The sequence below is a fragment of the Laccaria bicolor genome, genomic scaffold (assembly GCF_000143565.1).
Source record: "Laccaria bicolor S238N-H82 LACBIscaffold_4 genomic scaffold, whole genome shotgun sequence".
Lineage (NCBI taxonomy): Eukaryota > Fungi > Basidiomycota > Agaricomycetes > Agaricales > Hydnangiaceae > Laccaria > Laccaria bicolor.
Genome location: NW_001889875.1, coordinates 920,702 through 938,144, shown reverse-complemented (window position 1 = coordinate 938,144; position 17,443 = coordinate 920,702). Strand labels below are relative to the sequence as shown.

Here is a 17,443-nt window from a genome sequence, read left to right as displayed (position 1 = left end):
ACTGGCAGAGGGCCCCACGCAAGGGGAGGTTCGCAATATCCAACAGGATTCCCCCTTCCCTCAACCCATCCAAACATTTCGTCGAACTCAAAGACCAGCGTGAAGTCTTCGGCCGCTTGGTACAGTGTCGAACCGGGCACGCGTATACAGGAGAATTCCGCAGACAATTCTTCCCAGAGAAAACCACAAACTGCGAATGCGGAGTGGACCCACAGACGCGCGAGCACATTATAAGAGACTGCGAACGGTACGAGGACCAACGGGCCAAGCTACGTGATCACGACCGTGAACTGGCACTCCCAGAACTACTGGGAACCCCCAAAGGCATCACGGCCCTATCCATCTTCATAAGAGACTCCGGCGCGTTCACATTCACGGGAGAAAAGCACATGCCAAAAGAAACCCCATCCTTCCAGGACGAACCAGAACCCCCAGACGAGGACTCAGAAGACGATGAGTCCGACGCTGAACCATAACACCCATACGATGCCCACACCCAGACCCAATCCCCCGCGAGCGCAAGAGCGCCCGCCATGCCCCTAGCGTCGCCACGACGCACTCGACTCTGACCTCCAGTTCTCTGGCCCCTGCACACAACCCTACACATCTCTTATACAATACAGCTACACATCGGACACCCAAATTCACGTAATGGAAAGCCCGCACGACATAATTACATCTAAAAGGGAAGCCATACGCTTCCCGTGCGTCTTAGTACTAGACTACTTGTTGCACGTAAATCTCGAGATAATAAAAAAAAAAAAAAAAAAAATAAAACGAGTCTCGATGTAAGTCTCAACGAGAATGCGTCAGCGGTTATTAGAAACCAGTCCCACGATCAGATTTATGCCGCTTTCCCTCCGCTAAGCCGACTTTGCCGTGGCGCTCGCCAAGCCACAATCTCCTCGACTATTTTTGAAACCCCCAGCGCTGTAGGAACGTGTACAGACATACACGATGCACACAAGATTGGAATTATTGTTCATGGTACATGATGCACCGACTCGGACGCAACTCGGACGGTGATCCGAATGCATGCACGACTGAAATCGAATGTTTTTATCAAGGAAATAAAAATCTCCCCATAATCCTCGTATCTTGCCATATCATCCCATTACATTCATGACGTAGTTGATGCTGTTGACGGGATTGTCGACATGATCAACGTTGAACGATTTCGTTTCACTCGAGCATCCCTGAACTTTCCCACCGCGTGACTTCCTTTCTCCTCCGTCCATCCATCCGTTCACTTCCATTCACCAACCCGAAAAATGTCACAATACGTCGACAGACGCGCAGCCGCAAAATCATACCGCCCAACAGCCGGTGTACGTCTCCCTCATTCGCCACTTCACCACTCCACCATTCCTATCTAACATCTTTTTTTCAGTCAATGTCCCCAGGCCTCAAACGCGCACGAGCACCCTACCGCGTCAAAAACGCCCTCCTAGGCCTCACTCTCGGCGCATTCGCAGTCGGCATATGGGCTTATTCAATAAGCGCAGTGAAGCAGGACGTGTTTGATGATATCGACGATGAAGCCAGGGCTCTGAGGGAAGGAGGTGTGGGTGCTAATAAAACTGCTGCTGGAACGACGGGATCTACGACTGTCGGGTTGGCTTCAGTATCAACAACGCAGGGGTTAGTGGAGGATAGGACGAAGGGCCTTGTCAAATTTGGGGGTGATGCTGGTGTGGTGGAGAGGAATGAATCGACGATAGGCTTGTTACAGCATCTAGACCAACGATTCCCGTGGCTTCTCGATCCGCAACGCAAGACCTTTGTATGGGGTGCTCCGCCTGTGGATAACGTCGGGAAGATGCGCGACACCTCATCCTCCTTGTCATCATCATCATAGCACAATGTATGAATCACATCTACGCCTAATTCTAATCATCTCAACTCAGTGCAAACTACAATGGGTATTTAAAATTGCTCGTCCTGGGTATATACCATGTACACCTTTAAAACCTCGTCCACCAATACAAAACCAAATCTGCCAGCCTAACCAAGCCCCCAAATCCCCGCCTTCCTAACACCCTCCACAAGCGCATCCACATTCCCAAGCATAGTACCCAACAACTCTTTCTTCTCTTCCGTCGTCCTCCTCTCATCCCTATCTTTCCTCGGGGGTACGGGTACGGGTGCCGGAGCCGCGTCTGATCCTGATCCTGATCTATTCTTCCCCCGACTTTCCCCATCCCACTTGCCCTTCTCCAACCCACCCTCAGCCAACGAGCCAAGCTTCGACAAGCTCCTCGAGCCCACTATATCCCCGCTCCTCGAGCCAACCATCCCCTGACTCTGACTCCCAACCAACCCACCAACACTCTTACTCTTCGGCGTATGCGTATACCTCATCCCACTCCCACCCGACGACACCTGTCCCTGCGGTTTCTTCGGACTCAGCGGAACATAATCCACCTCTTTCTTCAACATCATCATCGACCGCGGCTGGAGTGGCTGTAAAGGAAATCGTTGCACAGGAGGAAGTGGCGGTGGCGGCGACTTGGGCGGGGTACGTGGATTTGCGGTTGTGGGTTTCGCGTCGGTTGAAGGTGTGCACTGCGATTGTGTTTGTGTTTGCTTCACGGGAGAGAGGGACGGTCTTCCCCTCGTACCCTTTTCAGGAGACGAAGACACGGACGAAGCGTTCGTAGATGAAGAAGCGTTTGATGAAGTCGAGGAGAACGACTTCATCGAGCTATCTGATGTGGAGCGCGAGGAAGAGGCAGAGGACGAGAAGGAATACGTGGAGGAACCGTAACGCGACGTTGGTCTATGGGGGGTGGCTGATAGATATGGTTTGGGTGGACGAATGGGTGTTGCTGGGGCAGTGGGTGGGAGAGTCGGTGTTGAGGGGGTTGGGGTGGTGCTGCTTGAGGATGATGTAGAATCGGGTTCTGGAGTGGGTGTCTCGTCGAGTAGGTAGAAGTACAGGAACTCGAGGCATTTCATCCTTTTCACTTCATAAGCGTTGAATTGATGAAAGGCAAAAGCAGACTTACCGGACTTCACGAGGTGTCCCAGCCCGTTTCAGGATCTTAACGACAGCCTGTGGGCCGGCGGCACCCTCGAACGCTCGAAGCGCAGTTGAAGAGTCGACTAGAACACACAGGAGGGTATCTAGAACGGCAGATGTCAGAGGTGGAGGTGGGGGCGCTGTAGACTTGTCATTGGCTGCATCAGAAGAAGCTGATGGAGGTGGTGTTGGATAATGGCGAGATGCGAGGAGGAGATCTAGCAGAATCTGTTGATGCCACCGTAAATAAGTATACCAAGACCGAACGAAGACAGAGAGACTACCTCTTGTCCGTATTTCCGACCTAGGAACTCTTTACTCGCAGGATGATTGAGCATGACGCCTTGTATCAAGGACAAAGACAGTGACAGCTGAGAAGCTATTATACGAGCTTCAGCTTCCTGTATATCTGTTCAGTGTATCGCACAACGTCCCAGTCTCATATCAAACACGAATGAACTAACCATCCATGGTTCCATTGTTGGTCAACACGTCCAATCGTGCAGTCGCCAGTCCGATCCATGCAAGAAGACGCAAAGGCACTAGCATCCCAAAATTCACTCCCCAAAAAACGCGGAGAGGAAAGTAAAGGACGCACGGTTACACTCAAACGTATACTGCAGCGCAAAGAAAGCGTCCTTCTCATCCGAATTATCACATTCGATACACGCCATGGCGATATTGCGTTCTAAAGCTTGTAAAGCCCTAGATTTCGCGCCAGCCGACGAACGAGGCGAAGAAAGCTGTCCATATGTCAACCTCGTGTTCTGCTCAAGTCCCCATTCAACCGCGGGACAACGCACATCGTCTAAAGCATCCTGGATGCTCAGTCTTTTCGCCATAAGCGTTGGCTCAAAAGCCATAGTAGGCTCAGATTTTGATTCTAAAAGAGTGGTAGTAGCGGTGAGCTGCGTGAAAGGTGAGGCTAGGATGAGGTTTGTTGTTGAAAGTTGTGGGTGTCTATTTACGGCAGGGGGAATTGCTTCCGTTCGTTGAATTCGCTTAACTTTTCGGGGTGATCTCGTGATCCGCACTAAAGAAGCAAGGTTTTTCTTTTTTTTTTTGAGATTTTCTGTGTCGCGTCTACCCATTCGCTTCATGAAAGACTGGAAATGGAAATATGTAGTGGGTTTCTCCTTTCTTGCTCTGTCAAATTGCACCCTCGATAGGCTGACTCCCATCCGCATTTTTGCCTCAGAGCCCCACGATTACTCTCTGATGGTGAGCTTACGCCTTGTTCTCTGAGCGCAATAGGGCCGACGACCATCAGTACGACGCGGGTGGGCCCACAACGGTTGACTTACCAACACATCATATTCAGGTATCAGGGCCTCTTTTCAACAATTTCATTTTATGTGAACGAATTTCATGCGCAAACACCCCTTGGGCTGGTAACGAAGGAAGGGGTGCACCTCGCCCAATACCGCCGTATGTCCTTTGATCCCATGCTTGCGGGCGGCGCTGGTGTCAACCGAGACAGCAGCTGTACTCCCTTCATTCGAAAATGGCAACAACTTACCAAAGTCGTCTCGGCCCACCCCTCCTGAACGTATACACAGATGCAGCTTAGCCCCTCTGGTGGCGTCACAGCCGCTTGCCATCGAGGTGATACGGTGGTTGGTTCCTACATGCCTTGAGTCTATCCCCATCTTGGCTACACGGCTTGTCCACCGACTCATATGACTAGGCTTTCAGTAACATGGCGGAGAGCAGTCGCAAGTTGGCCTAGCTTTCGCCCTTCAAATTTATTAGGCGACCTCCCGATAGTCCTCTTCGTCTATGTGTACTCACACCCAATAACTGGCTGGCGTGAAGCCGCTCCTGAACGCCATTCAAACACTCGATCCCTACATCAAGGCACTGAAGCAATTTGAAGTAAAATCGCTGCTTCGACGCAAGGCACTGTCAACTCCGTGCGCCACGAAATTTGGGGAATAGGCATCTTTAGCTTTCCGACGGAAGCTTCGGTCAATAGTCTTTGTTACACCACTCTCCCCGTTCTAATAGGATGCTCGCTAAAGGGGAACTCGTAAACGAAATAGTATCCGCGTTCAAAGGCTCGACAAGGAGACGGCAAAGACCTGAGGGCGGAAGTCAGGAAATGAACTAGAGGCCCTCAAATGAAAACATCATTTCCGTCGCTCGTGTTCAGAGAGTAAAGCAAGAATATGTTTAATAACAGGTTGGTATAATTGTTCAAAACTCAAAGTCAAATAAAGTATGGGTAATACAGAGCAAGAACAATCTGGGAAATATGGAGGCAAGAAATGTGTGCATGAACAGGTATAGTAGGGGGGTGACGGATATATAGCGACTCTTGTATCTACCATCCTGGAGCACCTCCAGGAGGACCAGCTTCGGCCTCTGCCGCCCTCTTCCAAGGAGGAGATGCGTTTTCCTCCGCCCTCTTCCAAGGAGGAGATACATTTTCCTCCGCCCTCCTCCAGTCACGACCGTCGGTGCCTGCGCGTTTCAATTCAATGACTGCACTGTCAAGGCCATCGCGCCGCCAATCACTGCCACGGCCAATCACCTGGAAGATACTAAATTAACGCCCATCAACAAATTGAGAGCGATATCCAATACGCACTTCGACTTCTCGGCTAATTTCGATTCCACGGTTGTTCAACTGCTCGACAGGAATCTAGGGAGACAGTCAATTATGCCGTCTTCTGATCTGGGGAAAGATGGACGCACGGGTGAGGCATACACAGTAGTAAGGAGTGTGAGGGCAACGTATGTAACGAGACTTTGGAAAAGCATTGTGTAGAAGATGCAAGCGATGAAGAACGACTAGTGAGTTATCATAAGCGGGTGAGCACCTTTATATACTGACGACGACAACAACATCAACTCCACCTCATCCGGGATTCGGCGTGCCTTGAAGCAAGAAGCATATGGGCCTTGGCTGTGTGGGTGGCGAGTATCCCCTTTGGGTTCAGAAGAAGCTCAAAGTTACGGATGGAATTGGCGGGTGTGATGAACCCATGCGTAATTTTCCGTATGTCGTCCACTTACTTTGCATTATACGACACCGCTATCAGAAGCCCCGTGAGCCTCGTTTTCTCTCGTCCCTCGCGATCCGTTTGCAGCCCATTCAAGTAAAATTTGATCATCTGCAGGTGTTTCGCATGCCGACAGATAAACTGATGCGTACCACTACCAACGCCGGGTCTTTCAAATGCGTTAGGCCAGGATTTTTCCAGCCAGTCAACGTACGGCGTCAAAAAGACCGATTCCATTATAGATTGACATCGCGAAGAATAGCGGAACTTGTTCTAGATCTTGACCCATGGATGCTTTATTGTTAATTTTCCAGTAGGTGAATTGGTGGGATTTTATTGATTGAGTTACGTAAAGGGTTAGTTGGGACAATTTGGGGGTGCAATTTCCAATTTTCTGCCGAAATTTATCCAAGCGATGGCCCACTCGGACATTCTTCGATAGCGCGTTTTTGAACTGGGATCGAATTGCTGTTGTAGAAGTTGGTCTCTCTGGCGTCCACAACCGTTAATTTATCCATCCCGTCGTGACGTCGTCGTCCATGATAGGTTGGACATGATGCATGATGGGATGAATGTAGGGTGAACTGCTGTCACGTTCGAGGTTGAACACGCATGGTCACAGACATCACGTGAACAAAACGGTCACCCCTGACTAAGACGTCCATCATCCAGCGGCGCTCATTCCCTCGTTCCGAGGATGAGGGCGCTTTTGAAGCACCCTAATTAACCCGAGAAGACAAAACGTTTTGGAGAGGAACGATGGCTCCAATTAAGACGGTATGTTTTGAATTTTAACACTAGCAGTTTGCCAAAATCGGTTGATCATCCGCCGCGCTAGCAATGGTCTCGTCTCATACGTTTCGTAGCCGCAGAGACCTCGAGGGTGCATCTTGGCCAACCCGTAGACCCTAATATTGATGGTATGTGCTCATTTATTTTGTACCTATGACGCTGACGCCCATACTCGACGCAGTTGGACTTGCAGCTTACAACTCTGACCCTATCAAAGCATACGAGATCGTGGGGTCGGCACTAGATCCTGCTGCGCAAGTTACCGACTCTGTCCTAACAGTCAAGACTCTCCTCGCACCGCTAGCGAACGAGGAGATCAAAATCGTCCGATGCTTGGGGCTGAACTACTCCGACCATGCAGTGTGCACCCTTCACTTGGCGCTTGACAGCCTTGGACTGATAATTTCGATAGGCAGAAGCTAATATGGCCAAGCCTGCGTATGCCTGAGCCCTCATCATTTGGCGTATCTCTGACAACAAACCCAGCTTTCCAATTCTTTTCTACAAACCTGTAACATCTCTTATAGGTCCCCTAGGAACGGTGATCATCCCTCAAGTTGCTCAACCACCAGAAGAACACCTTCCAGATTACGAAGTTGAGCTCACCATTGTTATCGGCAAAGCAGCCAAGAACGTCTCAGAGGCTGACGCACTGGATTATGTCTTGGGATACACTGGAGCCAACGACGTGCGACGAGTCGTATTTGCAGCTAGACATTGAACTCAACGCTGAAAATAATCAGGTCTCTTTTCGAAAGCATCAAATGGCAATATCACAATGGTGTTTTTCCAAAAGCTTTGGTGCCTACCTTTTGCAGCGAGGTTATTCGCGTCTAATTATTGCCGCAATAGACAACACAAATCCTCTAGGACCATGCATCGTCTCTAGCAACCTCATCCCGGACCCACAGACTATTCTCCTCAAAACTTACGTCAACGGAAATATGATGCAAAATGGGACCACCGCGTTCGTCTGTTCGCTCCAGTCCCTCGTTGAAGAATTGACTAAGAGCCTCTTTTCATACAGAGAGCAAATCTTTAACGTCCGGCAAACAGTCTCATTCCTCTCACAAGGAACCACTCTTGAACCTGGGAGCATCATCATCACTGGCACACCCAAGGGAGTCGGGTTTGTCAGGAAGCCTCCGGTTTTCTTGAAACATGGGGACGAAATGGCTGTTTGGTTGGGAGGTGGGATTGGGTCGCTCTTCAACAACGTGGAGGAGGAGAAATCGGCTGCGGGCCAGCTAAAGGTGTAAGAGGGCCTCTCAGCTGGAGGCGTTGGTGAGCATAGATATCCAATGCAAAAGAACCATCAAGGGAAAAGTGACAGACGTGGATTTTACATGTATAAAGTATCTAGCCAAAAATACAAGCAACCAACAAGCATACCGTTCACAAACCACCAAACACAATCAGCTTGGTGTTCATGTACTCTTCAATTCCATGACCACCCTCCCTCCCAAGACCACTCTCCTTGATGCCCCCGAATGGAACTACAGCCTGACTCAGAAGTCCCGTGTTCGCGCCGACCATGCCAACCTCGAGCCTCTCCGCAACACGCCATACCCGCCCAACATCTCGTGAAAAGAAATACCCCGCAAGACCGACGTCGGTGCTGTTCGCGAGCCTGATGACTTCGTCCTCTGTCTCAAATTTGATGAGGGCAGCGAGAGGACCGAAGGTCTCTTCCTCGCTGATGAGTGCGTCCAAGGGGACATCACTGAGGACTGTAGGGATGAAAAAGGAGGTGTTCGGGATTGACTTCCCGCCGACGAGAACTTGGGCGCCCTTGGAGACAGCATCTGCGACGTGTCTGTCGACTTTCTCGACGGCGCGGTCGTGGATGAGCGGTCCGTGGGTTCTGAGCGCGATCTATTGTCAGAAAAATCGGCTGGAAGAGAGGCCGCTTACATTCCCTCCTCGAGGCCATTTCCAACTTTAAACGTAGCTACCCTGGCGGCAAGGCGGGACGCAAATTCGGCATATATGGCAGATTGGACAAAAATTCTGTTGGCACAGACACATGTCTGACCGCTTCCTCTAAATTTGCAGAGAATCGCAGCTGTTCGAGTCACATGAATAGCCAGCAAACAAATGTAGTGAACATTGGAATTACCTTCAACAGCTTCGTCAACGTTAGCATCGTCGAACACAATAAACGGTGCATTGCCTCCTGCCTCTATAGAAACCCTTAAATGACCGTGTAAGAGCCCTTTCAAGGTACCAAAACGAGAAACATCGGCCCTTACTTTTTCAGGGTAGACGACGCCATGCCATAGAGTAACTTCGCAACTGGGGTCGAGCCAGTGAAGGTGACCTTCTTGACAATCTTGTTTTGACACATCTCCTTCCCAACCTCGACGACATTTTTTTGGGTCGTAACAATGTTAATGACACCAGATGGGATGCCGGCCCGGATGCTTAGCTGTTGCAGGGTTGGGTAGCCTCAAGGACAGATCCAAAGTGCACAAGCTATTTACCTCAGCAAGGGCTAGGCAAGAGAACGGGGTCTCTGGTGGCGGTTTGATAACTGCGGTGCACCCAGCTGCAAGAGCGGCGCCGAGCTTGCGCGTTATCATGGCAGACGGGAAATTCCAGGGAGTCAAAATCGACCTGTCAGCATGGATTATTCAACTATAGATGAGGAGGTTCACGGGGGCTTACACGACACCTTGAGCAGCATGGATGAAATGACTCAAAGGGAACAAAAAAACATACCTATCGGTTGCTTGACGACAATGTTCCGAGTGTTTGGCAGAGCAGAAGGGATATGTTCTGGAAATAGATCAACTAGCGTTAGCTCTTTTAGGCTACGATTGATTGTCATCTCAAACCTCCATATGTCCTGACAGCTTCCTCGGCTGCGAAGTTTAATATGTTGGCCGTCTGAGAACCAAGTTCTTGAACACTGACCAAACCACTATACCGCAAACAAAAGCCAATTGTGAAAAAGCTAGGGAAACGAGCATTCCTGACTAACCTCCAAAAAGGAAGCACTATAAGCATTTTCGCCCTCGTCCATGTAAGCTTATGAGAAAGGTGCCATGCAGCTCTATAACTCTACCTTTCCTTCCACAAGAGGCTTCCCATTTTCTAATGTCTATAACATGTTGTTATTCCACAGGACATGACGTCAGCATGGAAAACGAACTATGAGTCGGCCCAGATCATCGTGGTGCTCCTGCATGAGAGCATGGAATTTGAGGAGTACGTCGTGTCGATACTATCAACGACCCGCAGCAGGGTCAGGTTCAATGTGTATATGCCGTTGACAGCCATGGACCGACCTTCGCGGTGGTCTTGCTCCACGTTGTAAATGCCTTGGCTGCGGCGTCGATAGCTTCTTTTGTTTCCGATAGGCCCATATCGGGGATCGTTCCAAGTTCCTCATTGGTAGCGGGGTCTGACAAGGAGGGTGGGAGGGTCGTCTTCGAACACGAGGTGATGATGCAAGAAACGCGTACTCGTAACGACAATCTTGTCGCCGGACTTTGCGTCCAACCATTTCCCATCGATAAACGCCTGAAATTTAATCAAACTTGGATCTTTCAGACCGAACTGGGAAGATGGGAGTGAGGTGAATAGATTGCACAGTCAAGGAGTGTGCAAACCACAGAGGCTTGAGTGCTGGCCATCCTGTATGATTTGGGTGCCCTCCTAAGGAAGTTGGGGTTCCTATGAAGCCCCGAAGGGAGCCGAACGAGTGCAAGGAGGCGCATCCGGCTTGAGCTTGCCCGGATGGCGGGGGCTGGGCGTTTGAAATACTTGAGAACTTGACTTGCTATTTTTAGGCTTGCTGGGATTTGATCGGAAATTGCCTTTCCGTCACTCACTTGAACACATCTTTTTGTCCAATTTTTGTCACTCTGCAATTTTGGAAAATCAACCAAGAGTGCATGGTCTCATAATCGCATCAAAATAAAGGGCCGACTTTCATCTCGCCACCACGTTGTTTATTCTTGCGTCACACCAACTCAATGTCAACGAACACACAGAGCTACACAGAGGCAACAATAGACAGAGAAATCTGCCTGGAATTTCGGATGCCCTTCAATCTTTGCATAATAAGTCTCGAATGCATGGGGATCATGCCCACTCTTTAGTGGTTCAACAATCTTGCGAGGTAAGCTTTTTTTTTCATCTGTAGAGCGCAGATACTTACGGTGCCTGTAGTACTGGGACTTAGACAACCCGGTTGCTTGGTGCGGCGCCAATCTTGATCCCGAAACACATACTCCACCCATCACCAGCCCTCACCCATACACAGGCTTTGTTACCTTCTGTCCCCCGGGCTTTTTTTTTAACAGTGAGCGTATTTGTATGAAGCGCAGCTTTATTGGCTCCTCGGATGGAACCCTCGCAGCTGGACAAGCTAAAAGGACCAAATCGAGCCAAGCTTGTGCGTCCTGTAGGCGTCATAAAACTCGATGCGAGCTCTTGGGCGATATATCTCTTCGAGCCAACATCAAATGCCACAGATGTCAAGTTCTTGGTATTGAATGCTCCTTCGAAACTTCAGACAGCATACGTATAATCCCTCAGACGCCTCAAGCTTCATCGACAACCCTTTCCAGTGAGGATGATTTTTCAGCCTCCATCGCTGGTCCCTCACACTCCCATGACTTCGTCGACGTTTAGGAGGCCCCTCGACTTTTAACGCCGGAATGACTACCTTCGAGCCCTCTTCTAACGTCAAGGTTGAAAACCTGATCCCATCTCCAAATTCAGTCTGGCGCATTTTGAACATGCCCTCAGAATTTGATTGGGTTGCAACGCCAATCCTAGCTATCCAAGAATTATTGATATTAGCTCCAGGCGCACGAGAAACCCCCATACATGTAGATGTCCACGAGAGGCTGGACACTATTTTGCGGCCAGATCAGATCTCGGCCCTCCTAGAAATGTATGCGTCCCCGTCCGCTTTCCATCCTAAGTTAATCCGATTTTTGTTTTCTTAAGCTTCAAAACGCGTTACGAACCTTGGCTTAACGCACCAACAAGTCTTACTGCACACTCGGCGCCCACGCCCATGCTCGACGTAATCCGTTGTCAAGTGGCCTCTAGAGATCTTGACCCGACAATGCATGCCGTGATTGCTCCTCGCTTACAAAAGCTCACAGAAAAAATACAACTGGAGGAGCTGTTCAATCCACCTCATTCAACTGAACAAATTGAGGCTCTTCTGATCATGTCCCTTTGGGTCCCCATTTGTGATTCCGTGACGAACAAGGGCCACGACCCTCGCAAATTTATCTCAACAGCCATCAACATCGGGGTAGCCTTAGGCCTACCGCTGGAAATAACTACCTCTGCGAGAAGACGTCCACACTCAAGGGTGGTGGACCTACAAATCGAGGAAAACAACTTCAAAGCACGTTTGGTGAGCATTCTGGCTTAATTATCCTGTGTCGAGGGAGTTCAATCCCGACTTGCTATGCAGTGGCTATTGATGTCTACCCTTGAATCCTTGTTAGTGACCGCCAAGTTCGATTGGCCAGATTTACCCTGACTGGATAACGTACAGGATCTTTATAGGAACGGGCAAACCCCGTGTGTCGCGGCGTTCTGATGCGGATTACACTTTGATCAATGTCCCGGCGTATGGCGGCCTCCCGGCTGCGAGAGAAATGCGACTTGGGCTTATAGCCAGGCTGATCGATACCACGGAAAAAGGATGTAGCTTGAGTCTTGCAGGTCAAGACGACATCGACACTTTCTCTTCTGAAGCAGCCGGCATTTTGACCAAGTTCGACGTCCTCAAACGTTTCATAGCGCCTACTCCTGGTCAGTCCATCAGAAGATAAGATTCTTGGTCGTGATTTAATCGATTACCCGGAACTCACAGTCATATCCCCGTTTGAAGCATTCCAATTCCACATTCTTCTCGTTCAATGCCACGGCTGTCGGCTGCTCGTCTTGCATCACGCCCTCCAAGAGATACGCAGAGTGTTCCCCAAATCTGAAACAGAACACCTGGCCATAGGTTTAGCCTCCACGTTGACCAGAGATGCGTTGGCCTGCGCTCAGGCTGTATTGACGGATACGCTCACATGGCGCGACCAGGACCAACTCGTGACAATCCCTGACTACATATTCTGGATGATATCATTCGCCGCAGCATGGATCGTTACCTTCAATTTCTCAGCATATCAAGCTCACCACCCATCGCACGTTGACGCTGCTTGCGATGGGTTACTGAAATTGACTATCACCCGTTTGTCTGAGATATCGCGTTCGCCTAACCACACTCCGGCGAAGTGCGCCCATTTAATTTCCCTGCTTTATGGCTCGTTGCATAGGTTGATTCCGGAGTTGATCAGTGGCGACAGGGTGTCTTCGCCTGCTAGTGATCATCGGGAAATAGGATCTGGAGACATGGCAGGCCCAAGTTCGATGCCGACGAATCCGTACGTCAGCTTGCCGAGCATGACGAGTACGCCGCCCGGACGTGCGTCCTCCGGGTCATGGAGTGATCAAGCATATACTGCGGTTCCAGGAAATACGAATCAAGTCGGGGAGACGTTGGGACAAGATGCCTTTCTGGGTGCGGAATTTTGGACGTCTTTTATGGATAATCTACCCTCGTCCCATCCCTGAAAATCGCTGTGGCACCGAATTTTGGTCGTTTCGTGGAAAATCCCTAATCGTTTCTTGCGTAACGTTGTCCCATCCCTAGTTATCGTGGCCGGTCCACAAGTTTCGTTTGCATTGGTATTTAGATTCCCCACTCAACTATGTGCAACATATGCACACACTACCATGTTCCATTACATCCAATCATCCGACACATGTATATTTAGTGTTTTTTGCCTCTTCCGGTGTTTTTCCTCGTTTCGAGGGCGTCGAGAAAGCCTCCACCCTCCAAAGCACTTCGAGCTGCTTGATTGATATGTTTGAACCTGTCTGGTCCAAGATGGATGCCACCGAAGTAACGAGTGACAATGACGAGTACGTTGTTGACATCCTGTGAGTGACGAGATGGGGATGAGTGATCATCAGGGCCACCAGGAAAGCGGGTACAGACTAAAATCTGAAGGAGGTGAGCTAGGCGGCCTCCAGCCGCAGTCTCTCCGTCATCGTCATTATCTTTGATTTGAGTTAGGAGGTCCTATCGGAGCTTGGTTTTGAAAGGTCACCTTGATGAAGGACGCTTCCAACCTGACATCGCCATGCATTGATGATAGGATGAGCAGCACGAGATATTCGACGCTCAGACATTAAATGAGCAAGAACGAGGGGTACCTTGAACGTGCCGAGTCAGACGACATCTTTTGACGATAGGTTCAAGGATCAATCTTCACGTACGTCAGATGGTTGTGATATTTGACAGGCACGTCCAATGAATGTGCTCTTTCGGTCTGTGATAGGTTCAGCAACAAATATCTGGATTCCGGCGGGGATCTCAGTGGGCGGACTTGGATTATCGCTTTCAAGTTCGGTGCCTCCTTCGTCGTTCGTGCCCAAGCTTGTGTCGTCCGTCAGTGAGCTCAAGCTGGAATCGGCATTAAAATAACCATTCCCCTTGGCATCGACCCGCATGAGCTCTCCCGCCTTTTCTGCGCTGAGTCGCTCTTCATACCACGCCGTGCAGCGCTCCAAAACGTTCTGCAGCCCATCAAATACGCAAAGCGAGTCTTCCGACCACTCGATCCCGTTAATGGATATGTATGTTCGTAGGATGGATCCGAACAGATTTGAATCCGCGCCAAAGGGCCCTATGTACCGAGATAATAGTTGTAATTGTGGTGAAGAGGTTGCTGGATAGGTCGAAGGTAAGGATACCAGGATTGTCAGGGATACATCCTCATTGGGTGAAGGAAGACTTGACTTTATTACTATGTAGCTCTCGATGTCGTATATAAGAGCTCACCTTAGGACGACCTCATATCGCACTACTGCCTCCTGGTTATTTCGAGATTGTTCAATTCGCGTTGGTGGTTGCCATAGTCGAATTGCGGTGTCTCCGTAAATTGACTGAAGGACTAAAAAAGATCGTGCCCGAGTAGAGGGCGAGATGAAATAAATAATTTACCTTCAATCTCTGAGGCAACAGATTCCCTTCCTGGCTGTTCTGAAAGGTGTATGACGAATTCCTGGAGTTCCTTGACATGATCCCTGTCATCATTGGGAGTAGGCATGGTCACATCCTCAGTCATCGGGAAAGTCCGAGCTTGAGCTGCTGAGCAACTACATGAAGAACTCACCAACATGTCCTCATACTACTCATAGCAACTGAGGCTGACTATGCCTCTTACTGCACCCCCTGTACGCGTCGTTGTTCGCCTACCCTTCCAAAGGCCCGAGAATCCACCCAATGACCCTCCTACAGTTGGTTTTAAACTATCTATCGTCAACGCTCAAACTAACTGTCAACTTTAGATAGAATGGACGCAGGAGAAGGCAGATATGTTGTGGAAAGTAATAGAACGGTCGCGTTCAAGTGATAGTGGAGGAGCTGACTGTACGTGCATCTTGTCAGTGCAACTCTGATTCCGGTCTTCACTATGTTTAGGGAAAGGTCTGGCAGCTCATCTGGAAGTACCTCTCCCGTATCTACTCTATCGGGTGAATGCAAGATTCCAAGAGGAAATCCGTGGTTTGAAGGATATACAAGGCACCCTGGGTCCGGTTACGAGTCAAGCTGCGATCGTGAAGGCCACGGAAGAGTCGCCTATTGGTGAGAGGTCGGCTGTGACATCATCATCCAAAGTTATAGCGCCTCTTGGTGTCCGAGCGCGGTTAAATTCATTGGGGGGCACACCACAAGCCAGGAAAGCTTTATCCTCATCTACTTTGACTCTCCGTACTCCAATCAAGCAACACGTCTCAATACGTCCCATAACCCCATCTTCTGATGGAGGTTCTGACTCGGAGGATGATAATGCCCTGAAAGAAGAGGAAGCCGAGCGGACAGCAGAGGAGCAGGAGGCACTGGACCGTAAGCTGGAAGAACTACAGCGAATGATGACAAACGACGCCTTGGGTCTGGTTGCTCGACCCAGAGGTAAGAGCAATGACAAGGGGCGTGGTGCGCTGTCGCCGAGATCGGTGGGGAGCAGTTACAGGCCGGATACGTTGTCCAGTCGGAGTACGAGCCAAAGCGTGTCGAGTGCTGGGTCCCCACACGGTTCAATACCAGATATACCATCACCCCCCACAGGTGAATCGCAGTCCCATTCTCCCATGAGCAGACATCGCTCTCCGACCAAGTCTTCCAGCCCAGCTACGTATTCTTCTCAGAGCGCTGTCGGACATTCGCACCCAAGGCGGTATGGTCCGTTGGTTGACCGAAGCAGTGACTATAGTAGTCATGATGACTCCGGGGCTTCCAGTTTTAGTGATCTCAGTGGTAAGTCTTGTTCGCCCTTTCACTCAGTACCTAAACTGACTCTGCGGTTATGCCTAGATGCAAGTCTGTCAGCATCGGCATTGGAGAGCGCGCTTTTGTCAAACATCAGGGGGAATGGATCTCGCCTGTAAGTGGTAAATCAACTTACAAGAATTCTTGCTGATTATCACTCTAGATCTCAGGGTACACGTAGCCGAATGATTAGTGGTCGCAGTAGCGGCATTCCTCGTTAGGAATGACGCGTCCTAGGGCGACGCGTCTTTGTTCTGGTGTATTCTGTAGCATTGTAATACGTATCGCATCCAAGTCAATCAGCTATAAATGTGACACCTTGGTCCGCTATCTTTCTCTCTATTTCCGCGAACACAAAGCAACCAATACACCCCTTTGTGACTTCACCGCCTTGCTCCGTTTGCTTTCAAGCCATTCTGTTCTCACCACGACCAGCATGAAGCTCACCTTCGTGACCGACCTCGGTCAAACTTTCGTCGTCGAGATCGATCCCGAAATGGAGCTCGAGAATGTTATGGCATTGCTAGAGGCCGAGGTACGGGATCAAAATTATCTCACTCCACCCGCTCTCAGAGCTGATCTTTCTTCCTTCCAGTCCTCCATCCCCATCGCAGAACAAAGCATCTCGTACGAGAATAGAGAGCTCAGCAACCCCAAAGCCACAATTAGTCAATTGGGTGTTGAGGGCGAGAATGCTATGCTTGTAATAAGGAGACGAGTGGCAAACATTGCGGGGAGGTGCGTTTGCCTACTATGTCCTCCTTCTGGACTATGTTCGATCTGCATCGCTCAGGCCCATGGAGCAGGATACAGAGATGATGCGGCTCCAGATTCTTGGGGACCCACAGCTCATGCGTCAGCTTCAGGCGGTATGTCCCCTCGTGCACCCTTTCATGTTCATCCCCCTCAACCTCGTTCTTGAAATAGAGCCACCCAGAAATGGCTGCCGCAGTGCAGTCAGATCCATCGCGCTTTGCCGAACTATTAAGACACACGAGGGAGGGGCAGTACAACGCTGAGCTGGAGCAACAACGCGAGATCGAGCGACTTAACGCCGATCCGTTCGATGTGGAGGCGCAGCGGAAGATCGAGGAGGCCATTCAGCGGCATGCTGTTAATGAGAACATGCACCATGCATTGGAATATTCCCCCGAGGCGTTCGGGAAAGTGAATATGCTTTAGTAAGTTTATTTGCTTTGTCCATTGCGTTAGGGATCTTGGCTGACGAGGATGGTGCGCCAAAGTATACCTGTGGAAGTG

The 17,443-nt window shown here is 50.0% G+C and overlaps 7 protein-coding genes across 7 annotated transcripts; 3 read left to right on the top strand and 4 right to left on the bottom strand.

Annotated features, from left to right (window-relative positions):
• Nucleotides 1-1,271: 1,271 nt before the first annotated feature.
• Nucleotides 1,272-1,858, top strand: LACBIDRAFT_311407 (uncharacterized protein; the record flags this gene model as incomplete). Its single annotated transcript, XM_001876926.1, has 2 exons — nucleotides 1,272-1,328; nucleotides 1,391-1,858. The coding sequence occupies 2 exons, from the start codon at nucleotides 1,272-1,274 to the stop codon at nucleotides 1,856-1,858; spliced, it is 525 nt and encodes a 174-aa protein (XP_001876961.1).
• A 146-nt stretch (nucleotides 1,859-2,004) lies between these two features.
• LACBIDRAFT_311406 (uncharacterized protein) lies at nucleotides 2,005-3,885 on the bottom strand (the record flags this gene model as incomplete). Its single annotated transcript, XM_001876459.1, has 5 exons — nucleotides 2,005-2,959; nucleotides 3,009-3,250; nucleotides 3,307-3,431; nucleotides 3,487-3,564; nucleotides 3,621-3,885. The coding sequence occupies 5 exons, from the start codon at nucleotides 3,883-3,885 to the stop codon at nucleotides 2,005-2,007; spliced, it is 1,665 nt and encodes a 554-aa protein (XP_001876494.1).
• Nucleotides 3,886-5,179: 1,294 nt separating this feature from the next.
• Nucleotides 5,180-5,897, bottom strand: LACBIDRAFT_292725 (GPI-anchored small secreted protein). The gene is made up of 4 exons (XM_001876458.1): nucleotides 5,882-5,897; nucleotides 5,720-5,815; nucleotides 5,613-5,666; nucleotides 5,180-5,555 (listed from the first exon to the last, which is right to left on the bottom strand). The coding sequence occupies exons 2-4, from the start codon at nucleotides 5,783-5,785 to the stop codon at nucleotides 5,346-5,348; spliced, it is 330 nt and encodes a 109-aa protein (XP_001876493.1). The 5' UTR covers nucleotides 5,786-5,815; nucleotides 5,882-5,897; the 3' UTR covers nucleotides 5,180-5,345.
• An 818-nt stretch (nucleotides 5,898-6,715) lies between these two features.
• Nucleotides 6,716-8,078, top strand: LACBIDRAFT_188966 (uncharacterized protein; the record flags this gene model as incomplete). Its single annotated transcript, XM_001876925.1, has 8 exons — nucleotides 6,716-6,804; nucleotides 6,866-6,947; nucleotides 7,001-7,179; nucleotides 7,232-7,257; nucleotides 7,306-7,507; nucleotides 7,563-7,620; nucleotides 7,672-7,786; nucleotides 7,847-8,078. Exons 1-8 carry the CDS (start codon nucleotides 6,787-6,789, stop codon nucleotides 8,076-8,078), a joined length of 912 nt encoding a protein of 303 aa, XP_001876960.1. The 5' UTR covers nucleotides 6,716-6,786.
• Nucleotides 8,079-8,138: 60 nt separating this feature from the next.
• LACBIDRAFT_292723 (uncharacterized protein) lies at nucleotides 8,139-11,066 on the bottom strand (the record flags this gene model as incomplete). The annotated part of the gene is made up of 17 exons (XM_001876457.1): nucleotides 8,139-8,683; nucleotides 8,734-8,884; nucleotides 8,939-9,012; nucleotides 9,072-9,247; nucleotides 9,303-9,435; nucleotides 9,487-9,493; nucleotides 9,541-9,597; nucleotides 9,657-9,730; nucleotides 9,803-9,849; nucleotides 9,887-9,922; nucleotides 9,974-10,045; nucleotides 10,110-10,225; nucleotides 10,287-10,380; nucleotides 10,434-10,497; nucleotides 10,656-10,688; nucleotides 10,816-10,819; nucleotides 10,985-11,066. The coding sequence occupies 17 exons, from the start codon at nucleotides 11,064-11,066 to the stop codon at nucleotides 8,215-8,217; spliced, it is 1,689 nt and encodes a 562-aa protein (XP_001876492.1). The 3' UTR covers nucleotides 8,139-8,214.
• A 420-nt stretch (nucleotides 11,067-11,486) lies between these two features.
• LACBIDRAFT_311402 (uncharacterized protein) lies at nucleotides 11,487-13,419 on the top strand (the record flags this gene model as incomplete). Its single annotated transcript, XM_001876924.1, has 5 exons — nucleotides 11,487-11,725; nucleotides 11,782-12,202; nucleotides 12,263-12,291; nucleotides 12,347-12,606; nucleotides 12,668-13,419. 5 exons carry the CDS (start codon nucleotides 11,487-11,489, stop codon nucleotides 13,417-13,419), a joined length of 1,701 nt encoding a protein of 566 aa, XP_001876959.1.
• A 199-nt stretch (nucleotides 13,420-13,618) lies between these two features.
• LACBIDRAFT_311401 (uncharacterized protein) lies at nucleotides 13,619-14,978 on the bottom strand (the record flags this gene model as incomplete). Its single annotated transcript, XM_001876456.1, has 6 exons — nucleotides 13,619-13,786; nucleotides 13,847-13,908; nucleotides 13,959-14,064; nucleotides 14,128-14,644; nucleotides 14,693-14,804; nucleotides 14,855-14,978. The coding sequence occupies 6 exons, from the start codon at nucleotides 14,976-14,978 to the stop codon at nucleotides 13,619-13,621; spliced, it is 1,089 nt and encodes a 362-aa protein (XP_001876491.1).
• Nucleotides 14,979-17,443: the final 2,465 nt, after the last annotated feature.